At 46.6% G+C, this 16,981-nt stretch overlaps 1 protein-coding gene across 1 annotated transcript in view; it reads right to left on the bottom strand.

The window, feature by feature from the left end:
* LOC309567355 (uncharacterized protein) overlaps positions 1 to 16,981 on the bottom strand; it is a gene marked incomplete at its 3' end in the record, with an annotated part of 126,964 nt that overhangs the window by 92,029 nt on the left and 17,954 nt on the right. The window contains exons 9-12 of the mRNA XM_082272770.1: positions 15,707 to 15,946; positions 13,217 to 13,546; positions 11,361 to 11,515; positions 10,899 to 11,032 (exon numbers count right to left, since the gene is read on the bottom strand). Of these exons, the coding sequence (XP_082128896.1) occupies positions 10,899 to 11,032; positions 11,361 to 11,515; positions 13,217 to 13,546; positions 15,707 to 15,946 (859 nt within the window). The remainder of the gene's footprint in view (positions 1 to 10,898; positions 11,033 to 11,360; positions 11,516 to 13,216; positions 13,547 to 15,706; positions 15,947 to 16,981) is intronic.

The raw sequence follows: 16,981 nt of genomic DNA, 5'->3' as shown, positions 1-16,981 counted from the left end.
GCACTACAGGTGGCAGTATGAGATGGCCTTGCGGTTCGCAGCGAACTTTGCTGTCCGCCGATCATGCGAACATATGGCAATGTTCACGGCCGCCATATTCTTTTACAATGTGAAGAACTTTGACCCATGACACATTCATCAGGTGGTACAGGACAGCCATTTGAGAAATTTCAGCACATTGACATACCTCCTACCTTATAAAATCGACCTGATCTGGCTGCCATTTTACATTCTGCCTTTTGTCAGTGTAGGGAGAGGAATGCTGTGTGGAGCAGGGACAGACTGTCCGTGACATAATCGCTAGCAAATAGGTCCACGAAAGTCTGGACTGGTATAGGTGTACTATTGTTTGGTGTGCAGTAATTAGGGGGTGGAATACAATACACTTTCTATAGAAAGCATATAATAGTGGATTTGGGTATTGCAGAAATTTTACTGCGTGTACACACAAGTGACAAAAGTTACTGGGATTTTTTTTTTTTTTTTTTTATATAAACTGGTCATAGACCAGTGGCCCCCAAAACAGGTTGAAGCGGGGTGTTATATAACCTCTTCCACATACACTGCGCTTCTCTAGAGACTTTCACAGGGTCATCTAATAAAAAATGACAGGCAGAGGAAGATGCAGGCCCTTCCGCAGGGGTGGTAGGGCAGGTGCACCAGGCCAGAGTCAAAGTGGGAAGTTGCAGAAGGTGCGATTGATTACACCAAAGAACACAGACTTGGTTGAGTGGCTCACTCAGCCTTCCTCTTCTGAACCCTCCTCATCCTCTTATCTGCACCTTCTTCACTCTCTGCACCCGCAAAGACAACACCAACACCATATACCCTCCGCTTGAGTCACAGGAATTTTCCGAGCCATCACAAGACATTTGCAATGCCATTGTTGGCATCGGATCAGGAAGAGGAGGCAACAGCCGCCACTCAGCAGTCTGACAACAGTACCCAGATCAGTCCAAGGAGGTTGGGTCCCCGCTGTTGCTGCCTACTCAGAGATCTCAAATGTTAGTGGTGGGGGAAGGCGACGTTGACGTGTCTATGGACGTCATGTGGGTGCCCACAAGAGAGGAAGAGCAGGGGAGTTCAGAAGGAGAGATGGACCCTCAGAGATGAGAAGTAGGCCGAACTTACATTACCAGTCTGATTTGTCCCTCCTGTGCAATGTATCAGGAGCGAGCCATCAACCATGTACGGTCACATCTGGCGCTTCCAGGATGCCGGCACATGGCTCCGCAGTGTGGGCTTTTTTAACCTGTCCGCTGCTGACAATAGTGTTGCCATCTGCAGCCTTTGCAGTCAATGCATAAGTCACGGTAAGCCCAACACTCCCCTAGGGACAACCGCCATAAGGCACATGGACTCCCATCACCGAGCCCAGTGGGAGCAACGCTGTCAGAACCCACAAAGCCACACTCCAGGCTCTCACCGGCCAGCCTCTTCTCTCACAATTGTCCTCCACTCCACCATCCATCATGCCGTCCAAGTTTTTCTGGAAAAGGGCAGGCTTCTGTGGTACAAATGTTGGAGCGTAAAAAAAAAAAAAAAAAAAAAAAAAAGCCGGATAACCCTCTTGCCCACGGTTGACCTCTGGCTTGTCAGAACGGATAGCCCGCCAACTACTGCCATATAAACTAGTGGTGTACTCCGAGGCCTTTCGAAAATTTGTGCCCATTGGACCACCACAATGGAAGGTCCCAGGAAGGAAATATTTCTCGCAGAAGGGAATCCCAGAGCTATATGGCCATGTTCAGCAGCAAGTGAATGTATCTCTGGCACACAGTGTCGGTGCCAAGATACATCTGACCTCACGGGCAGGGAAGGTATACAACTTACTGCCCACTGGTTGAATCTGACAGCCGTCAAGCACGAAACCCATGGCTCCCGTGTAGATTTGGTTTAACGCCACGGATTGCATGCAAGCCTGCCTCTTCATCCTCCCTCTCCTCCTCGGCTGACTCCTCCTTTTCCGCTGCGCCGCCTAAGATCCCCAGAACCTATTCAACATGCCAGATGAGACGTTGCCATGCTGTGCTTGGAAGCCAAGAGCCACACTGGTCCTGCACGCCTTTCAGCTTTGCGTTCACGGGCAGATCAGTGGCCAACACCACTCAATTTGACAGTTGGTAAAGTGGTGTGCGACAACGGTGCCAATCTGCTGAGTGCGCTGAAACAGGGCAAAATTACACACGTGCCTGAACTTGGTCATGCAGAAATTCATTGTCAAATACCCTGGGGTCCAGGACATCTTGCGGCAGGCCAGGAAATCTCAGCCCATTTCAGAAGATCTTACACAGCCATGGCTCACCTTGCTGACATTCAGCGGCGACAACCTGCCCGTCAGGCGTCTGATTTGTGACTGCCCAACACGATTAAACTCAACCTTGTATATGCTTGATAACTGCACGTTTCTGCCGGAGCAGCCTAACGACTACCTGTACTAACTCTGCGGCAGACAGGTTCTGAGTAACTTGGGTTTTTTTCACCGCACTAATGGCTGCTCATGCGCAACGCATGCAGACTTCTGCGGCCATTTAATGATATCAAACTGGTCAGTTGCAGCCAGGGCGCCATCAGTGACATACCTTATGCCTTCTTTCTGGAGCGTGCATTGCATCGTGTCATTGATCAAGCCGTCAAGGAGAGGGAAGATGAGGAAGTCGCAATGCTGGATGAATTCCCAGGGGAGGCTACTCCATATGAGACAGTCAACAGGAGTCTGAAGAGGAGTCAGAGGAGGATGGTGCCCGGGGTGGATCAGGAGCAGCAAGAGCATGCTTTAAACCCTTCTGGGATCCCTGGTGTGGTCTGTGGATTGGGGGGCAAGGATTACATTATCCTGGAGGATGAGCAGGAGCCAGGCCACTACACCGCTTCCAGTTTAGTGCAAATGGGGGTCTTCATGCTCCAGTGCTTTAAGAGGGACCCCGTATAAAAAGCATAAAGGGCAAGGACCTGTACTGGGTGGCAACGTACCTAGACCCCGGTACAAACAAAAGATTGTGCAAATGTTACCACCATCACAGAGGTCTGTCTGAATGCCAGCACTTCCAGGCCTTGCTTCGGGAAATGCTGCATTATGCTTGTGTGCGCTGTCAGAAGAATTTCCACTCAACACAGAAACATTTGCGGCTAGCAATCCCAACAGCGCCTGCCAGAAGAGGGCAGTTTGAATAGGTGTTGGGTCACTTCTAATATGAGATCATGCTTTCAGCCGACCCATCCATAGCTGTCCTCCGGATCCAGCATCATGGAACGCATAGACAGACAGGTGTCTGACTACATTGGGTTAACGGCCGATGTGGACGCTCTGAGAAGTGACGAACCCCTGGACTACTGGGTGGGCAGGCTTGACCTCTGGCCAGAGCTTGCAGTGGAACTGTTGGCTTGCCCCTCATCCAGTGTCCAAAAAGACGTTAAGCGCAGCGGGGAGGGTTACGTACGGGTGGGAAATCGTGACCGATAAGCGCACTCACCTAGCTCACAGCAGTGTTGACTACCTCACATTTCTAAAATTAATGAGGCATGGATCGGAGGAATTCAACACATGTGACCAGTAGACCATGTTGGATTCAAATTCCTCATGACAGGCCAGGACACAGGGAAGGTAATGGGCTTAGGACACAGGGAAGGTAATACAATTTCTTCATTCAGATGAAATTCTGAAACCACTTTTGGTAGGAAGGATGGATTCGGACGAAGAACCACCTTATCTCTATGAACCACCAGATATGGGGGACAAGATAAAGCGGCCAGTTCTGACACCCTGCGTGCAGAAGTGATAGCCACCAAGAAGGCCACCTTCTGGGACAACGTAGGTAGAGGAATCTCCCTAATATCTTCAAAGGGAGGTTTCTGAAGAACCGACAATACTAAATTAAGATCCCAGGGTGGTAACGGCGCGCGCACTGGCGGAGCCAGATGTCGCACCCCCTGGATGAAATTCCGCACCAAGGAATGAGTAGCCATAGGCTTCTGAAAGAAGATAGCTAATGCTGAGACCTGACCCTTGATAGTGCTCAAGGCCAGTTTCTGCTCAACCCCTTGTTGCAGAAAATCTAATATTCGACTAACCGAATAAGACTGTGGACGGAACCCCAGAGGTTCACACCATGCAATGTAGGACTTCCATGTACGATGATAAATCTTTCTGGAAGTCGCTTTCCTTGCTTTAACTAGAGTAGGAACTGAAGCTGACAATCCCTTGTCCTTCAGCACCTGGGTCTCAATAGCCAGGCCGTTAAAGCCAGCGATCGTAAAGCAGGATGGAAGATCAGTCCCTGAGACAGTAGGTCCTCCCTGAGAGGAAGTCTCCACGGGACGTCCGCCACCAGTCTGACCACGTCGGCGTACCACGCTCGGCGAGGCCAGTCCGGAGCTACCAGGATTACTGGAATTCCTTCCTCCTCTATCCTGCGAAGAAGTCTTGGCAGTAACCCGAGAGGAGGGAAGGCATACATTAGCTGGTATTGCCCCCACGGGGCGATCAGTGCGTCTGCGGTCTCTGCTAGAGGATCGCGGGAGCGAGCCACGAATCCCTGTACTTTCCTGTTGAATCGTGATGCCAACAGATCCACATCCGGGGTGCCCCACCGTAGGCACAACTGGTGGAAAACTTCTGGATGGAGGGACCATTCCCCCTGATCCAGAGTCTGACGGCTGAGATAATCTGCCTGCCAATTCTCTACCCCCGGAATGAACACCGCAGAGATAGCTGGAACAAATCGTTCCGCCCAGTGAAGAATGCAAGCCACTTCTTTGGCCGCTCGGACACTCTTGGTGCCCCCCTGGTGATTGACATAAGCCACGGCCGTGGCGTTGTCCGACTGGATCCGAACCGGGCTGCCCTGGAGCTGCTAGGTCCAGTGAATCAGACAAAGTCTGATCGCTCTCAGTTCCAATACATTTATCAGCAACCTGGATTCTTCAAGGGACCAAAGTCCCTGGACAGATAACTGACCGAGAATTCCTCCCCATCCGGATAGACTGGCATCCGTGGTCACTATCGTCCAATATATTGGCAGAAATGACTTTCCCTGGCTGAGCATCGGAGACCGAAGCCACCAGACCAGAGACTGGTCTGTTTGCTCAATCTGATCCGATTGTCCAGGGATTCCGGATTCCGATTCCATCTGAGAAGAATCTCTTGCTGAAGAATTCGGGTATGGGACTGCTTCGAAGGAAGCCACCATCAACCCCAGAACCCTCATGCAAGTTCGAAGAGAAGACCAGCTGTTGGATAGTAACAACTGGACTGCTGATTGAATCTTCCGGAGTTTCCCTACCGGAAGGAAAACTCTTGACCTGACTCTAGAATTAGACCCAGATATTTGAGCCTTTGGGTGGGAACCAGAAATGACTTTTGCTGGTTCACCAGCCACCCGAATTCCTGTAAAGAAATTATAGTAATATAAGTATAGTAATTTCTATGTTTTGTAGCAGGGTCTGAGGAGACTCTGCATGGAGCAGGAGATAGTCTAGGTAACCTAGAATCGATATGCCTCTTTGGCGCAGTAGTGCCAACACCTTCGTGAAGACCCGAGGAGCCGTGGCGAGACCGAAAGGTAACGCCACAAACTGATAGTGGTTCTCTTCTACGGAAAAGCGTAGAAACCGCTGATGTCCTGCGAAAATGGGAATGTGAAGATAGGCGTCCTTGATGTCTATGGACGCTAGGACATCCCCTGGATGCAGGAAGGCTGCTACTGTGCGAATGGATTCCATCTTGAATTTCCTTATGTTGAGAAAGGAATTGAGTGCGAATGGATTCCATTTTGAATTTTTGTATCTTGACAAAAAAGATTTGAGTGCTCTTAAGTCCAGAATTGGACGCACTTTGCCCTCTTTCCTGGGTATTGTAAATAGGTTTGAATAAAACCCTTGAAAACGTTCTGTCCAAGGAACGTGGACTACCACTCCTTGTTGTAGTAAATCCGTGACTGCTCTCCGCAGATAGTCGGATATTGGAAGGGAAGAATCGCGCCGGTGGGAGAGATCGAAACTCGATCTTGTACCCTGACCTTATGACTTCGCAAACCCACTTGTCCGGGATTCTGGAAAGCCATGGATCCGGGAACCGGCGAAGACGTCCCCCCACCCCAATTATGGGTGGGGGCGCACCTTCAGGCTTTGGACGATTTATCTTCAGGTCTGGAGGGGGGCGGGCTTTTGCTTGCCCGACCAACGTCCCCTGAAGCCTCCTGAAGGAGCTTTGGAGGACTTAATTTTTTCACCCGCGGGACGAAAAAAACTTTGTGAGCAGAGAAAGAAGGCCCTCGTTTTTGACGAGTTCCTTTACCCTTAACATTTTGCGGTAAAAAAGGTGCTCTTTCCACCCGTGAGATCCTTAATGATCTCATCTAAGTTGTCTCCAAATAGACAAATAGACGCTCTCCTAAAAAGGGGATATTAGCCAATGCTTTTTTGGAACCTTGGTCAGCTAACCAACCTTTTAGCCACAGTGTACGCCTGAGAACCACTGCTGAGACTGATGCTCGCGCCAATAATGGGAGTGGCGTCTAACGCCGCATCACACACAAACTGTAACCCCTGTATCATTTGTTCCAACAAATCTGATACCGCCTGAGGGACCTCTTCTAAGTCCCGGCGTAACCACTTGGTCCATTCAGTTACAGTCTGCGAAACCAGACAAATAGCAATTATTGGTCTGAAAGCTGATCCAATCAAGGAAAACATGGTGCGAGACATAGCTTCTATCTTGCGATCCACTGGATCTTTAAAAGACGGAGCGTCTTCTAAAGGAATAACCGTGGCTTTATTCAATCTAGCAATTGGTGAATCCAAAGGTGGTTCTGTCCATTTCTTAATGAGGGTTTCCTCAAACGGATAACGCCTGTTAATGCGTTTAGAAATAGCAGAGGTGCGTTTTGGCAGACTCCATTCTTCTTTGATTGGATTGCCAAAACATTTGGGCAATGGAAAAACCTTTGCCACTTTGATGCGTTTTTTAGTCCCAAAAGGGATTTCAGTTTCAGCTATTTCCGACGGAATACCCTGTAATCTTAAGGTTTCTTGAACAGATACAATGAGTGCGTTTACCAACGCTTCCTCTCGGGCTATGGCTGATGCGGAAACATCCTCCTCACTGTCTGAAGAGACAGTACCCGAGACACCAATCCCAGATGAAGTACCTGCAACTGCAGAAATAGGCTCAGATTCTGAATCCGAAGTTTCAGATAATAAGGGGTTAGGCGGGGGTCGCTTTCTTGCGCCCTGTCCCTGACAAGCCACTTCCACCCGGGACACAAAAGTTTCCATAATAGCTGACAATGATTCAACCTTCAGTGGGGTGCTGGAGGATCCTGCAGACCCCTCGAGGGGATCCGGTGGAGATACATGAGTGGCAGGTTCCATGTTAATTCAGGACACCTCTGCCAGAAACCACAAAAACTTTTTTTTTTTAAATAAAAAAAAATACCCCTTTTTTTTATGCGTCTCCCCCTAGCGCAACTCGAGAGTACGAGAGTACGAGAGTACGAGAGTACGAGAGTACGAGAGTACGAGAGTACGAGAGTACGAGAGTACGAGAGTACGAGAGTACGAGAGTACGAGAGTACGAGAGTACGAGAGTACGAGAGTACGAGAGTACGAGAGTACGAGAGTACGAGAGTACGAGAGAGAGAGACCCAAGGCTCACCACCCGATGCAGAGAAGTTTCCAACCAACTGCAGTCAGCGTCTGTCTTTTACAGACTGGAAAGAGCCGTGTTCGTTTTCCCGGGTAGAAGGACATGGCTCCGCCCCCTGTGTACGCCTTCCGGCGTTCCCAGCTCTCCACGAGGTAGCTGGGCTCATCAAACATGGCCGCCCCCATACAGGAGACAATAGACTCCAAAAACACGGCGGCCGGCGTGACCCGAGGACATTCATGCACCCGGTCTACGGCAAAATGGCGGCGGACCGCCGAAATCGTTTTTCCCAGCACATCCACCTGCATCTCTGCTAAGTGGCGGTTTATCGATCTGCAGGATCGACACTACAATTAAGGTAGGATTATACCTCCTATGTCTGCTGTAATACTACAGTCTGCTGGGTAGAGTGTTAGCTCTCAAACCAAGTCCACTTCCCACCAAACACATACTGTATTTACAAGGGGGACTTTTAGTGTCAGACAGATACTGACCATGTATGGAGGGGCCCATAATTCATACTGCCTCATAACGAGGAAAAAAAGGGAACGTTTACTCACCATACCGAACCGACAGGCACCCTCTCTTCACAATACCCTCTCCACCGGGGTGGGGGGGTTGTGGACCACTCCGGACGCCTCGACTCTCTGGTTCCTGGCATCCAAGCGAGACTTTTAACTCGCAAGGTCGGTCCCTCCAATGGGACTCCGTCGCGGCCGACCCAGCGCGGAGCTCTGGTCTGCACGCGCTCGTAGGCAGAAACTGGGGTGACCACTGGATCTCAACATCCAGCCCGTCGCCCGGCCCCGCATACCTACTTGATTGTGTCGCGGCCGACCAAGCGCAATTCAATGGTCTGCGCGCGCTCGTAGGCCGGCTGGGGGTGACCACTAGTGTCGCCCAGTCCGGCGTATTTGCTTGAAGATCTCACAAGAAAAAAACACTGGAGAAAACCTAAAAAATATTTTTTCTAAAGAAAAAAAAATCTTGCCAGGACCAAAAAGATCCCAGCAAGGAACTTAGGTCCTGACTAGACAGAAAAAAAACTGATGCCTTGTAGCAGAGAGAGGGAGGATATACCCTCAGGGACTGCCCCTAAGGTGGAGCCAGAACGCTTTTTCTTTCTGCCTAGTCCTGCTCCTGTGGAGACAACATAACCCAGTTCTTGTGAATCAAGAAGACTACGTCTGTCAATGAGCGACAGAAAAAAAATTTGGCGTCATTTTCTGCCCGGGTCCAACAACCACATGGTAGGGCTGGCCCTGATTCAAACCAATGCAAATCAAGACAAAAGCTTGATGCCTATACCAGTCAGGAATTTTTAAAATGTAGACCCAAGGTAAACCCCCGCCCCCCCCTAAAAAAAAAAAAAAAAAAAAAAAAAAAAAAAAAAAAAATTGCTGCTCTACATAAAGATGGCCAAGAATAAGAAGATTGCCCAGGGTCCTGAAACTCAGCTGCAGCACGGTGGCCAAGAGCAGTTTAACAGAACAGGTTCCACTCAGAAAAGGCCTCACCATGGTCAACCAAAGAAGTTGAGTGCATGTGCCAAGAGTCCTATCCAGAGGATGTCTTTGGGAAATAGACATACAAGTGGTGCCAGCATTGCAGCAGACGTTGAAGGAGTGGAGTCAGCCTGTCAGTGTCCAGACCATACACCACATCAAATTGGTCTGCATGGCTGTGATCCCAGAAGGAAGCCTCTTCTAAAGATGCACAAGAAAGCTTGGAAACTGTTTGCTGAAGACAAGCAGCCTAAGGAAATAAGATTACTGGAACCATGTCCATGTTGATTAGATCAAGATAAAAGTTATTGGGTTCAGATGGTGTCAAGCACGTGTGGCTGGAACCAGGTGAGGAAAACAAAGACAAGGGTGTCTTGCCTACAGTCAAGCATGGTGGTGGGCATGTCATGGCCTGGGGCTGCATGAGTGCTGCCTGCACCAGGGAGCTACAGTTCATTGAGGGAACCATGAATGGCAACATGTACTGTGACATACTGAAGCAGAGAATGATCCCATCCCTTCAGAGACTGGGCCACAGGGCAGTATTCCAACATAACCCTGAACACCTCCAAGGTGACCACTGCCTTGCTAAAGTTGAGGGTAAAGGTGATGGACTGGCCAAGCATGCCTCCAGACCTAAACCCTATTGAGCAACTGTGGGGCATCCTCAAATGGAGGGTTAAGCAAAGTCCTCACACCTGTTGGCTAATGAATGATCAAGAAAAGGAAAAAACAGACAGCATATATGCATTTGTGCACTGTAGACAACAGATTTGGGCCAAGCACTCACATCTGCCTGCACACAGTTGGAGATTGGGTACGAAAGCACAGTTGCTTACTTTAAAATGACATTTCTTGGTTTTGCATTCTATAAAACCCATCAGAATTTTGTGAAAATAAAAGTAGGACAGAAACTTGTAGGTAGGGGGGATTCCAACCCATTATCTGTACACATTGCCGAAGACCAGACTTTAATTCTAGCACACCTGAGGCATCTCACATGCATTTTGGAGGTTAGGGAGGCACTACAAACACAGTAGAGGCTGTGTATACAATCAAGTTTTGAAACTGGAGCTTGGATGCACACATGGTATTAAATTCTAAAAAGCATTAAAAACAAAGCCACCTGGAATCCCAATCATGCGAGTCGACACATTTTGAATTACTTAAGTCTACGATGGCATTTCACCATTGTGAGTTTTGTTTTTTTCTGAACAGAACTTATGATCATGATATGCAAGATTGATCATGGTATCTATGGATGAAAGGATGCATCATCTCATGGCTATATGCTGAAGTGTTAGGACTCAGGAGACCTTCCGGTTTTTGGGAGGGGGGTCATTAAGGGTGAGCTGCATCCCTAGTCTGTGGCACAAAGTGTTTAAGAGTTGTGGCTGGGCAATGTGGTGACACTAGTGTTTTAGACTGCATAGCTATATTTAAACACTGTTCCAATAGGAACATTGAGATAACCACCAAATGAGGAGATAAAAAGGACATTAGCCACACACTAATATCACTCTTTGGCTTTAAATTTCCCACAGCAAAAATCATCTTTGGGTATCCAAAAATTCTAATACATAGAAAGAAAAGACCCCACACACTGCGCATCTAACGGGTATAAGCAGTGGCATAGCTGCAGGGGGTATGGAGGATAGCCTGAAGGTTCTAGTTCTGCCTCCATTTGAATAGGCACCTTCCCCTTTAATCTTAGTATGACCTATGCAGTATTATATATTCACACTTACTCAATATGGATTGGCTCTTTTACCAGCCCGCTGCCTTCCACAGTCAGAACAGTATTGTCAATGTCCTGGGGTAGAGGATTGGTGAAAATAATCTCTATATGGAGAGGCTGACTCACATACGCTTGACCTGTTGTCTGTAAAGGAGCAAAGGAGGGGAAAAAAAAAAAAAAAAGTCAGCTTTAACGAATGCATAAAAGTTATTCAACCCAAAAATGGATCCATTTATAGGTATAACGTGTTGAGTCACCTCATGGCTTCTTCCATTTAGAAACTACTCTCCTGCATGGTCCAGCCCTTGGGTTTTGGATACACACTGCATTTAGTGCCAATGGCAGGTGTATAGACCAGGTAATTCAAGGACAGTATTTTGCCTCTGGAGATATGACATTCGGGAATTTAACTTCATTGCAAAACACATTTTTGGGTGGACTGACCCTTTGACAGAAGTTTAAGTTGTTATACCTTTATCACGATGGGTTGGGACCTCAGCTTCATTACTGACTCCATCAGTAATTTACCTCCTTTCTCATCTTCACACAGCACAACAGCTTTGATCATATCTGTAGTTATTGCAGTTTCATACTTTGCATATGGTATGGAAAAAGGTATTTTTTTCTCTAAGATTGAAAGAAAAAAAAAAAAAGCTTTAATGTATTTTACAGAAAATATAGATACCTGGAGTGCAAATCCATTCTAAAGCTACTCAGTGACTGCTTTTAGGGAGAATCATGATCCCAGTGTTATTTTTTCTGGTTTATGGTACTTGGTACTATGGTTACTTGGTACTTGGTTTATGGTACTTGTACTCCCATTTTGCTCCACTTTGGATTCCATACCCTTCCCTCACAAGACTCGCAAGAACCCTTTATAAGCACAAAATTTGTAGCCACATAGCCTCAATACTGGGCCTGCTCACACCTTTGTATCAAATCACAGAATTCCCACCAGGTCTGGGACCAGCTTGATACCAATTAAAGCCAACGACACCTTCAGCTACACATGGTTTGCTCTCTGGAACTATTAAAAATGAAAGTGTCTCAAGAAGATTGCGGTAACAAACTTGTATCGTTGTGGACACCGTCAAATACACAACGTTCTAGTCAAAAGATTCTCTCTCCCCCCAAGCTTTAACTTTGAATCCATCTTCTTGAAGGTAAATACACTTCCTTCATACTCCTGATGCAACAAACTAGAGACAAGCCAAAGCCAAAACCATATATATATATATATATATATATATATATATATATATATATATATATATATATATATATATATATATATATATATATATATATATATATATATATATATATATATATATATATATATATATATATATATATATATATATATATATATATATATATATATATATATATATATATATATATATATATACACTCCTACACAGAAGTTCAGATGTCATGCCTGCCTCCAAAGACGTCCACTAAAAAGCCCAATAAACGCCTGCAACAAAAACGGCCAGGTGTGAAAGTAGCAAAGCCACTATCCTGCTCTACTGCAATTCTAATACAAATGATCTTTTTTCTATGGCGGTCACACTGACATGGAAGAGTTTGGTCACACTGCCATAGCAGTCAGAGTCAGTTAACCCTACACTACAGTCACCCTGACACTTAACACTTTCCCTACAGAAACTAGATTAAATCTAACTATAGTGGAAAATATTACCCCAACTACACTAGATATCCCTTTCCTCACACTAATATTGGTAAATGACACTTTTGAAGCAGGAGTAACAGAATTGCTTCCACATCCCTGTATTACAATGCTAGAGATTTGGCGGGGCTATCTTATATACTGGGGGGCGTATTCACTACCGATTGGCCTCTGAACCCCCTAGTCACACCAATCACATTCCTAGCATCCTCCTGCCCCCTCAATTGGCTTTTACTGATGGTTCTGGTCCAATCATGGGCTTTTAAAGCCCAGTTCCTGTCCCATTGCATTTGTCAGTTCTGGTTGCCGAATTCCAAACTTCAGTAAAAGTTCGGAATTCGGCCAAATTTCGAACAGTCAATGTTCGGGTCGACCCAAACCGTTCGATCATCCCTAGTGGTAGCGAGCTGGACAAGCCTGAGTTCCTATATATTTAATGACCCATTATTTAGGTCTTCATACTTGGGTTGCCAAGTCTGGATCCCTACTGTGGCCATTGCGTAGGATTTCTACTCTGGCTGCATCCTCCAAACATTAAAGGCAAAAATGTCAGGGGCCCCAACACATTTAAAATTGTACTTTTAGATGGGCTTCCCCTTCAATAAAATACAGGTCTGCAACCATGTAAAGCATACCTTCCTTAGGTTCCAGAGTTAAAGATTGGGCTTTGCTTAGGATCTCCTTCACTGGGGCATTAGTATATACAATGGCTGTAGCAGTCATCTTGAGTTGTAGACCCATCTTGACAGAACTTGTACTTCTCAGTATCAGTGTGAAAGTGACATCATGGCCAACCTGGGGGTCGTTATGTGTAAAAGCACCCTCAAAATCTGGTTTTGGCAATGGCTCTGTGTCATTGACTGAGAGGGCAATGAGTGCAATAGTAGCAGCATTAGGATTTCTGGACAGCGCAGCGGAACAGATGGATTCTGCCTTATTGAAAATCTCCCTCTCTTCCTTGGTTCCTGAAAAAAATAAATAAATAAATTAATTCCAGTGTTAGGTTAAGAAAGCATTTACCTCACTAGGCAAGGTTTTCTTCCTGGTGCCCATAAGACCGAGTGAAGGCAATTCTGAACAATGGGAGACACTTGATACCACCCCACAAACTATGCATACAGCCTGCCATGGGAGTGAATGGCTGTACAGGTCTTTCATTGCAGTTTACATGGGCTTTGAGTATTTGACTGCAGAATTTTTGAATGCAGGGAATACATCTTGCAAAATGTGCACAGATACAACACATTGGCATTTACCTAAATATGGCTGTGTGCAGTGCCATCTTAAAAGCATTAAAGGCCCCCGGGCAATGCAGTGCACTGGGGCCCTGCCTACACAATCACCCACGAGAATAAAAATGCAAAATTATATTGATAAGGCAATATTTATTGGTACAGCAGTGCCAGGCTAATGACAGTTTCCAAGTTGGGCGGCTGCGTTCGGTGAACACAAACACGGGTGGGAGTCAGACTCGACTGTCCTGTGTGTGCACGCGCCTGTTCCCATGGAGGTGGACAGGCATTCCTGCAGTTGTAGGCTCCCCCTCCACGGCCCAAGTGGCCTGACAGCAGCGCAGGGCCGACAGGCGCTTGCCACCTGCTAAGTTCGGTGGTGGGATGCACACAGGAATGCTTGGCTGGGGCGCTGGGGCCCCCCAGGCAACTGCCCAGCATGCCCATTCGGTAAGATGGCCCTGACTGTGTGTACAACCTCTCATTTGACAAGCTGTATGCACCACTTGTGGCTCCATGTTAGACTATATGTGCCACAAGTAGTCTGTTTTGAAGAGAAGTGTGAAACCTAGATCAGTACTAAATCATGGGATTAGTGGCCATGGTTGCCAACACCTTACATTTTTTAATGACAATTACTGAGAAACTGGCTGGCAACCTCAAAACTAAAAAAGGCTCAAGTGTGAACACCTGCAACAGTCTTCTCATTGCACCCAAGCAACTAAACCCATTGAGTAGAATTTGGTGCATTTCCTCCATGCAGGCAGCCCAGGTGCGTTTCTGTACGCCTGCATACGGTGGTTCTAGTGCAGGACATGTGTACATAGGCTTGGCAACAGCCTTCTGCAGGGGTATAATTATCCACGGGTGGGACCAAGTACCAGTAAGAACCGGTTATGTATAGTTAGCAACCCTATTGGTGACAGTTCAACATATCAGGGCTCCAGCAGCTTTATTAGGAGCAAAACTTGCCCCTTGCTCTGATTAAGCAGCTTTACATCAGCCACCTTGCCTGTACCAATTTTTGAGATAGCAATTTTACAACAGTACAAAAACTGTTGACATTGGGGGAATGGCTAAGATTTAGAACTTGATAAACAGGAGCGAAGTTAAGCTACCTACCCAAAAACAGTTAGTATTTAGAAGCATTTAGCAACTAATGCCTCACAGCTGAAGACCATGAGGAAAGTCTCTTTGGCATCTGATTACCTTGCGCCAGTGCACAACTGCTCGTATTCAGTGCAGTTTCCCCAACACTAAACAGTCACAGGAATCAGTTTAGGGTCTTACAAGTCCCCAGGACAGCTACCTCCAGACAGGATCCAGTCCTTCCAAGACCAGATCACTTATGGTGAGGCCCTGCAATCGAATCAATGCATACAGGCCCTTGGCTGACACCACTGGGGCCTCCAAACAGTTGCATAGTCCATGAAATGCCCAAAGGCAGCAGCCCCTCAAACCTGGAACCCACCTGTAAAGAGCTCTGCATTCCAGTGCTTCAGACTGTCACCATCCCAGCCTATTTCTGGGCACTCCTCTGCAGGAATCAGTTATTTGCATCTCCTCTCCCCCCTCCAAGCTTCTTCCAGAGACAGGGGAAAGCAAACAATCTCCTAGCCTGTGAAACTCTGAACAGATGATCACTGCTCTTGAATAAATAAAGGAGCAAAAAAAGCTAATTTCACGCATCCTATGCCGGGAGGGTGCTACACAAATGGGACAGCAGTCTGAGCTACTGAGGTCCTCCTGCTGCAGGGAGTGATGATCAAATTAGATTGCTGCTCATAGGACTGCTACAGTGCCCGAGGTAGAGAGCAGGCATAGTGCCCAAGTTTAATCAAATCAGTGCTACTAAGCCCTTTAAAATAAATCAGATTTCTCCCCCACACGTACCTTCGGTATATTTATAGCTGTTGGTTATGTCAGCACGTTTATTTGAACCGATTGCCTTGGTGCTGATAAATTTTCCAATTGCACTAGTTTGTGTGTATATTCTTCGTCGCTCATTAGAGTAAACTAACCAGTCTACTCGATCGCCATTCACTTCACAAAACGTAAAAGGAGAGTCATATGGCTTGTCAACATCACCTTCCTTGACAGCATTCACGGAGCATGGTCCCAAGCGGTACGAACCTAACAAGTATAAACCAAGTAGAATGTTAAGGGTCTTCACCAATAGAGTACTAAAGTAGTCAAAGTTATGTTGGGTGGCTATAGCCTGTAATGAGTGGCCCAGTTGCTGAGAATCAAGTTTTCCAATTTGCAGCCATTGGATGCCCTTTGCAAATAGCCAATTTACTCACTGCTAAAGGTTTTGCATATGGAGGGCAGTGGTCCCCTGGTCACCAGGAGAAACTGGCCAAGGAATGAAAATTTGACCGTTAGCCTCAGCTGCTGAGCAGCAATTCTAGTAACCCCCAAACCCATTACTAATATATATATATATATATATATATATATATATATATATAGGTCAGTTTATTATCCACTGAAAAGCAGCATTAAGTGGCCTGGTAATGGGGGCCTTTTCCATCTGGGGCTTGATCCAGATTCAGGATCTTGGTCTGCCAATTCAGGGATTTCTTCAAATAGGGACTTTAGACAGCTACTTAGAGATGCAGTTTACCAGCAAGGCCATACCCCATGTCACCAATAGAAGCCATGCTTACCTATTCACTTGAGTAGAATATTCGGCATGGGTGTGAGACTAGTGCTTTACAACAGTGTCCTAGGTTGGCCAAGATGGAGAGCTAGTAGAGGGCTCCAAATTAGCCTTGTACCTCTAAACTTTACGTCTCTGTACAAAGTCTAAGTGTCCCAAAAAAAAAAAAAAAAAAAAAAAAAAAGCAGTGGGGACAACTCCTCCCCCCTGGTGAAAGATATCCTCTACTCCTTTCCTCCAGTTTGTGGTGCAGGGTGTGACGTTCTCTTGTCAAGATCCAAGGGAAGGATTAGCACACCAAGTCTTGCAAAAACACTGTAGCACAAGGCTGGCAAGGGTTTCCTAGTGAAATGGGAGTTTGACTCCCTAGAACCTGTGAAAACCACAACCCTTGCCTAGGTGCACAAACCAGAGAAGGTAGTACATTGTCTAACTTCTCCTTCCCACATGGATTAGTGTTCACTATTCATGTCTAGTGGACTTATTTTAGATGCAAGGTCCACTTT

This window comes from Pelophylax lessonae, assembly GCF_965119305.1.
Source record: "Pelophylax lessonae genome assembly, chromosome: 11".
Classification (NCBI taxonomy): Eukaryota; Metazoa; Chordata; class Amphibia; order Anura; family Ranidae; genus Pelophylax; species Pelophylax lessonae.
Note: the sequence above shows the minus strand (reverse complement) of the source record. Positions and strands in the feature narration are given on the sequence as shown.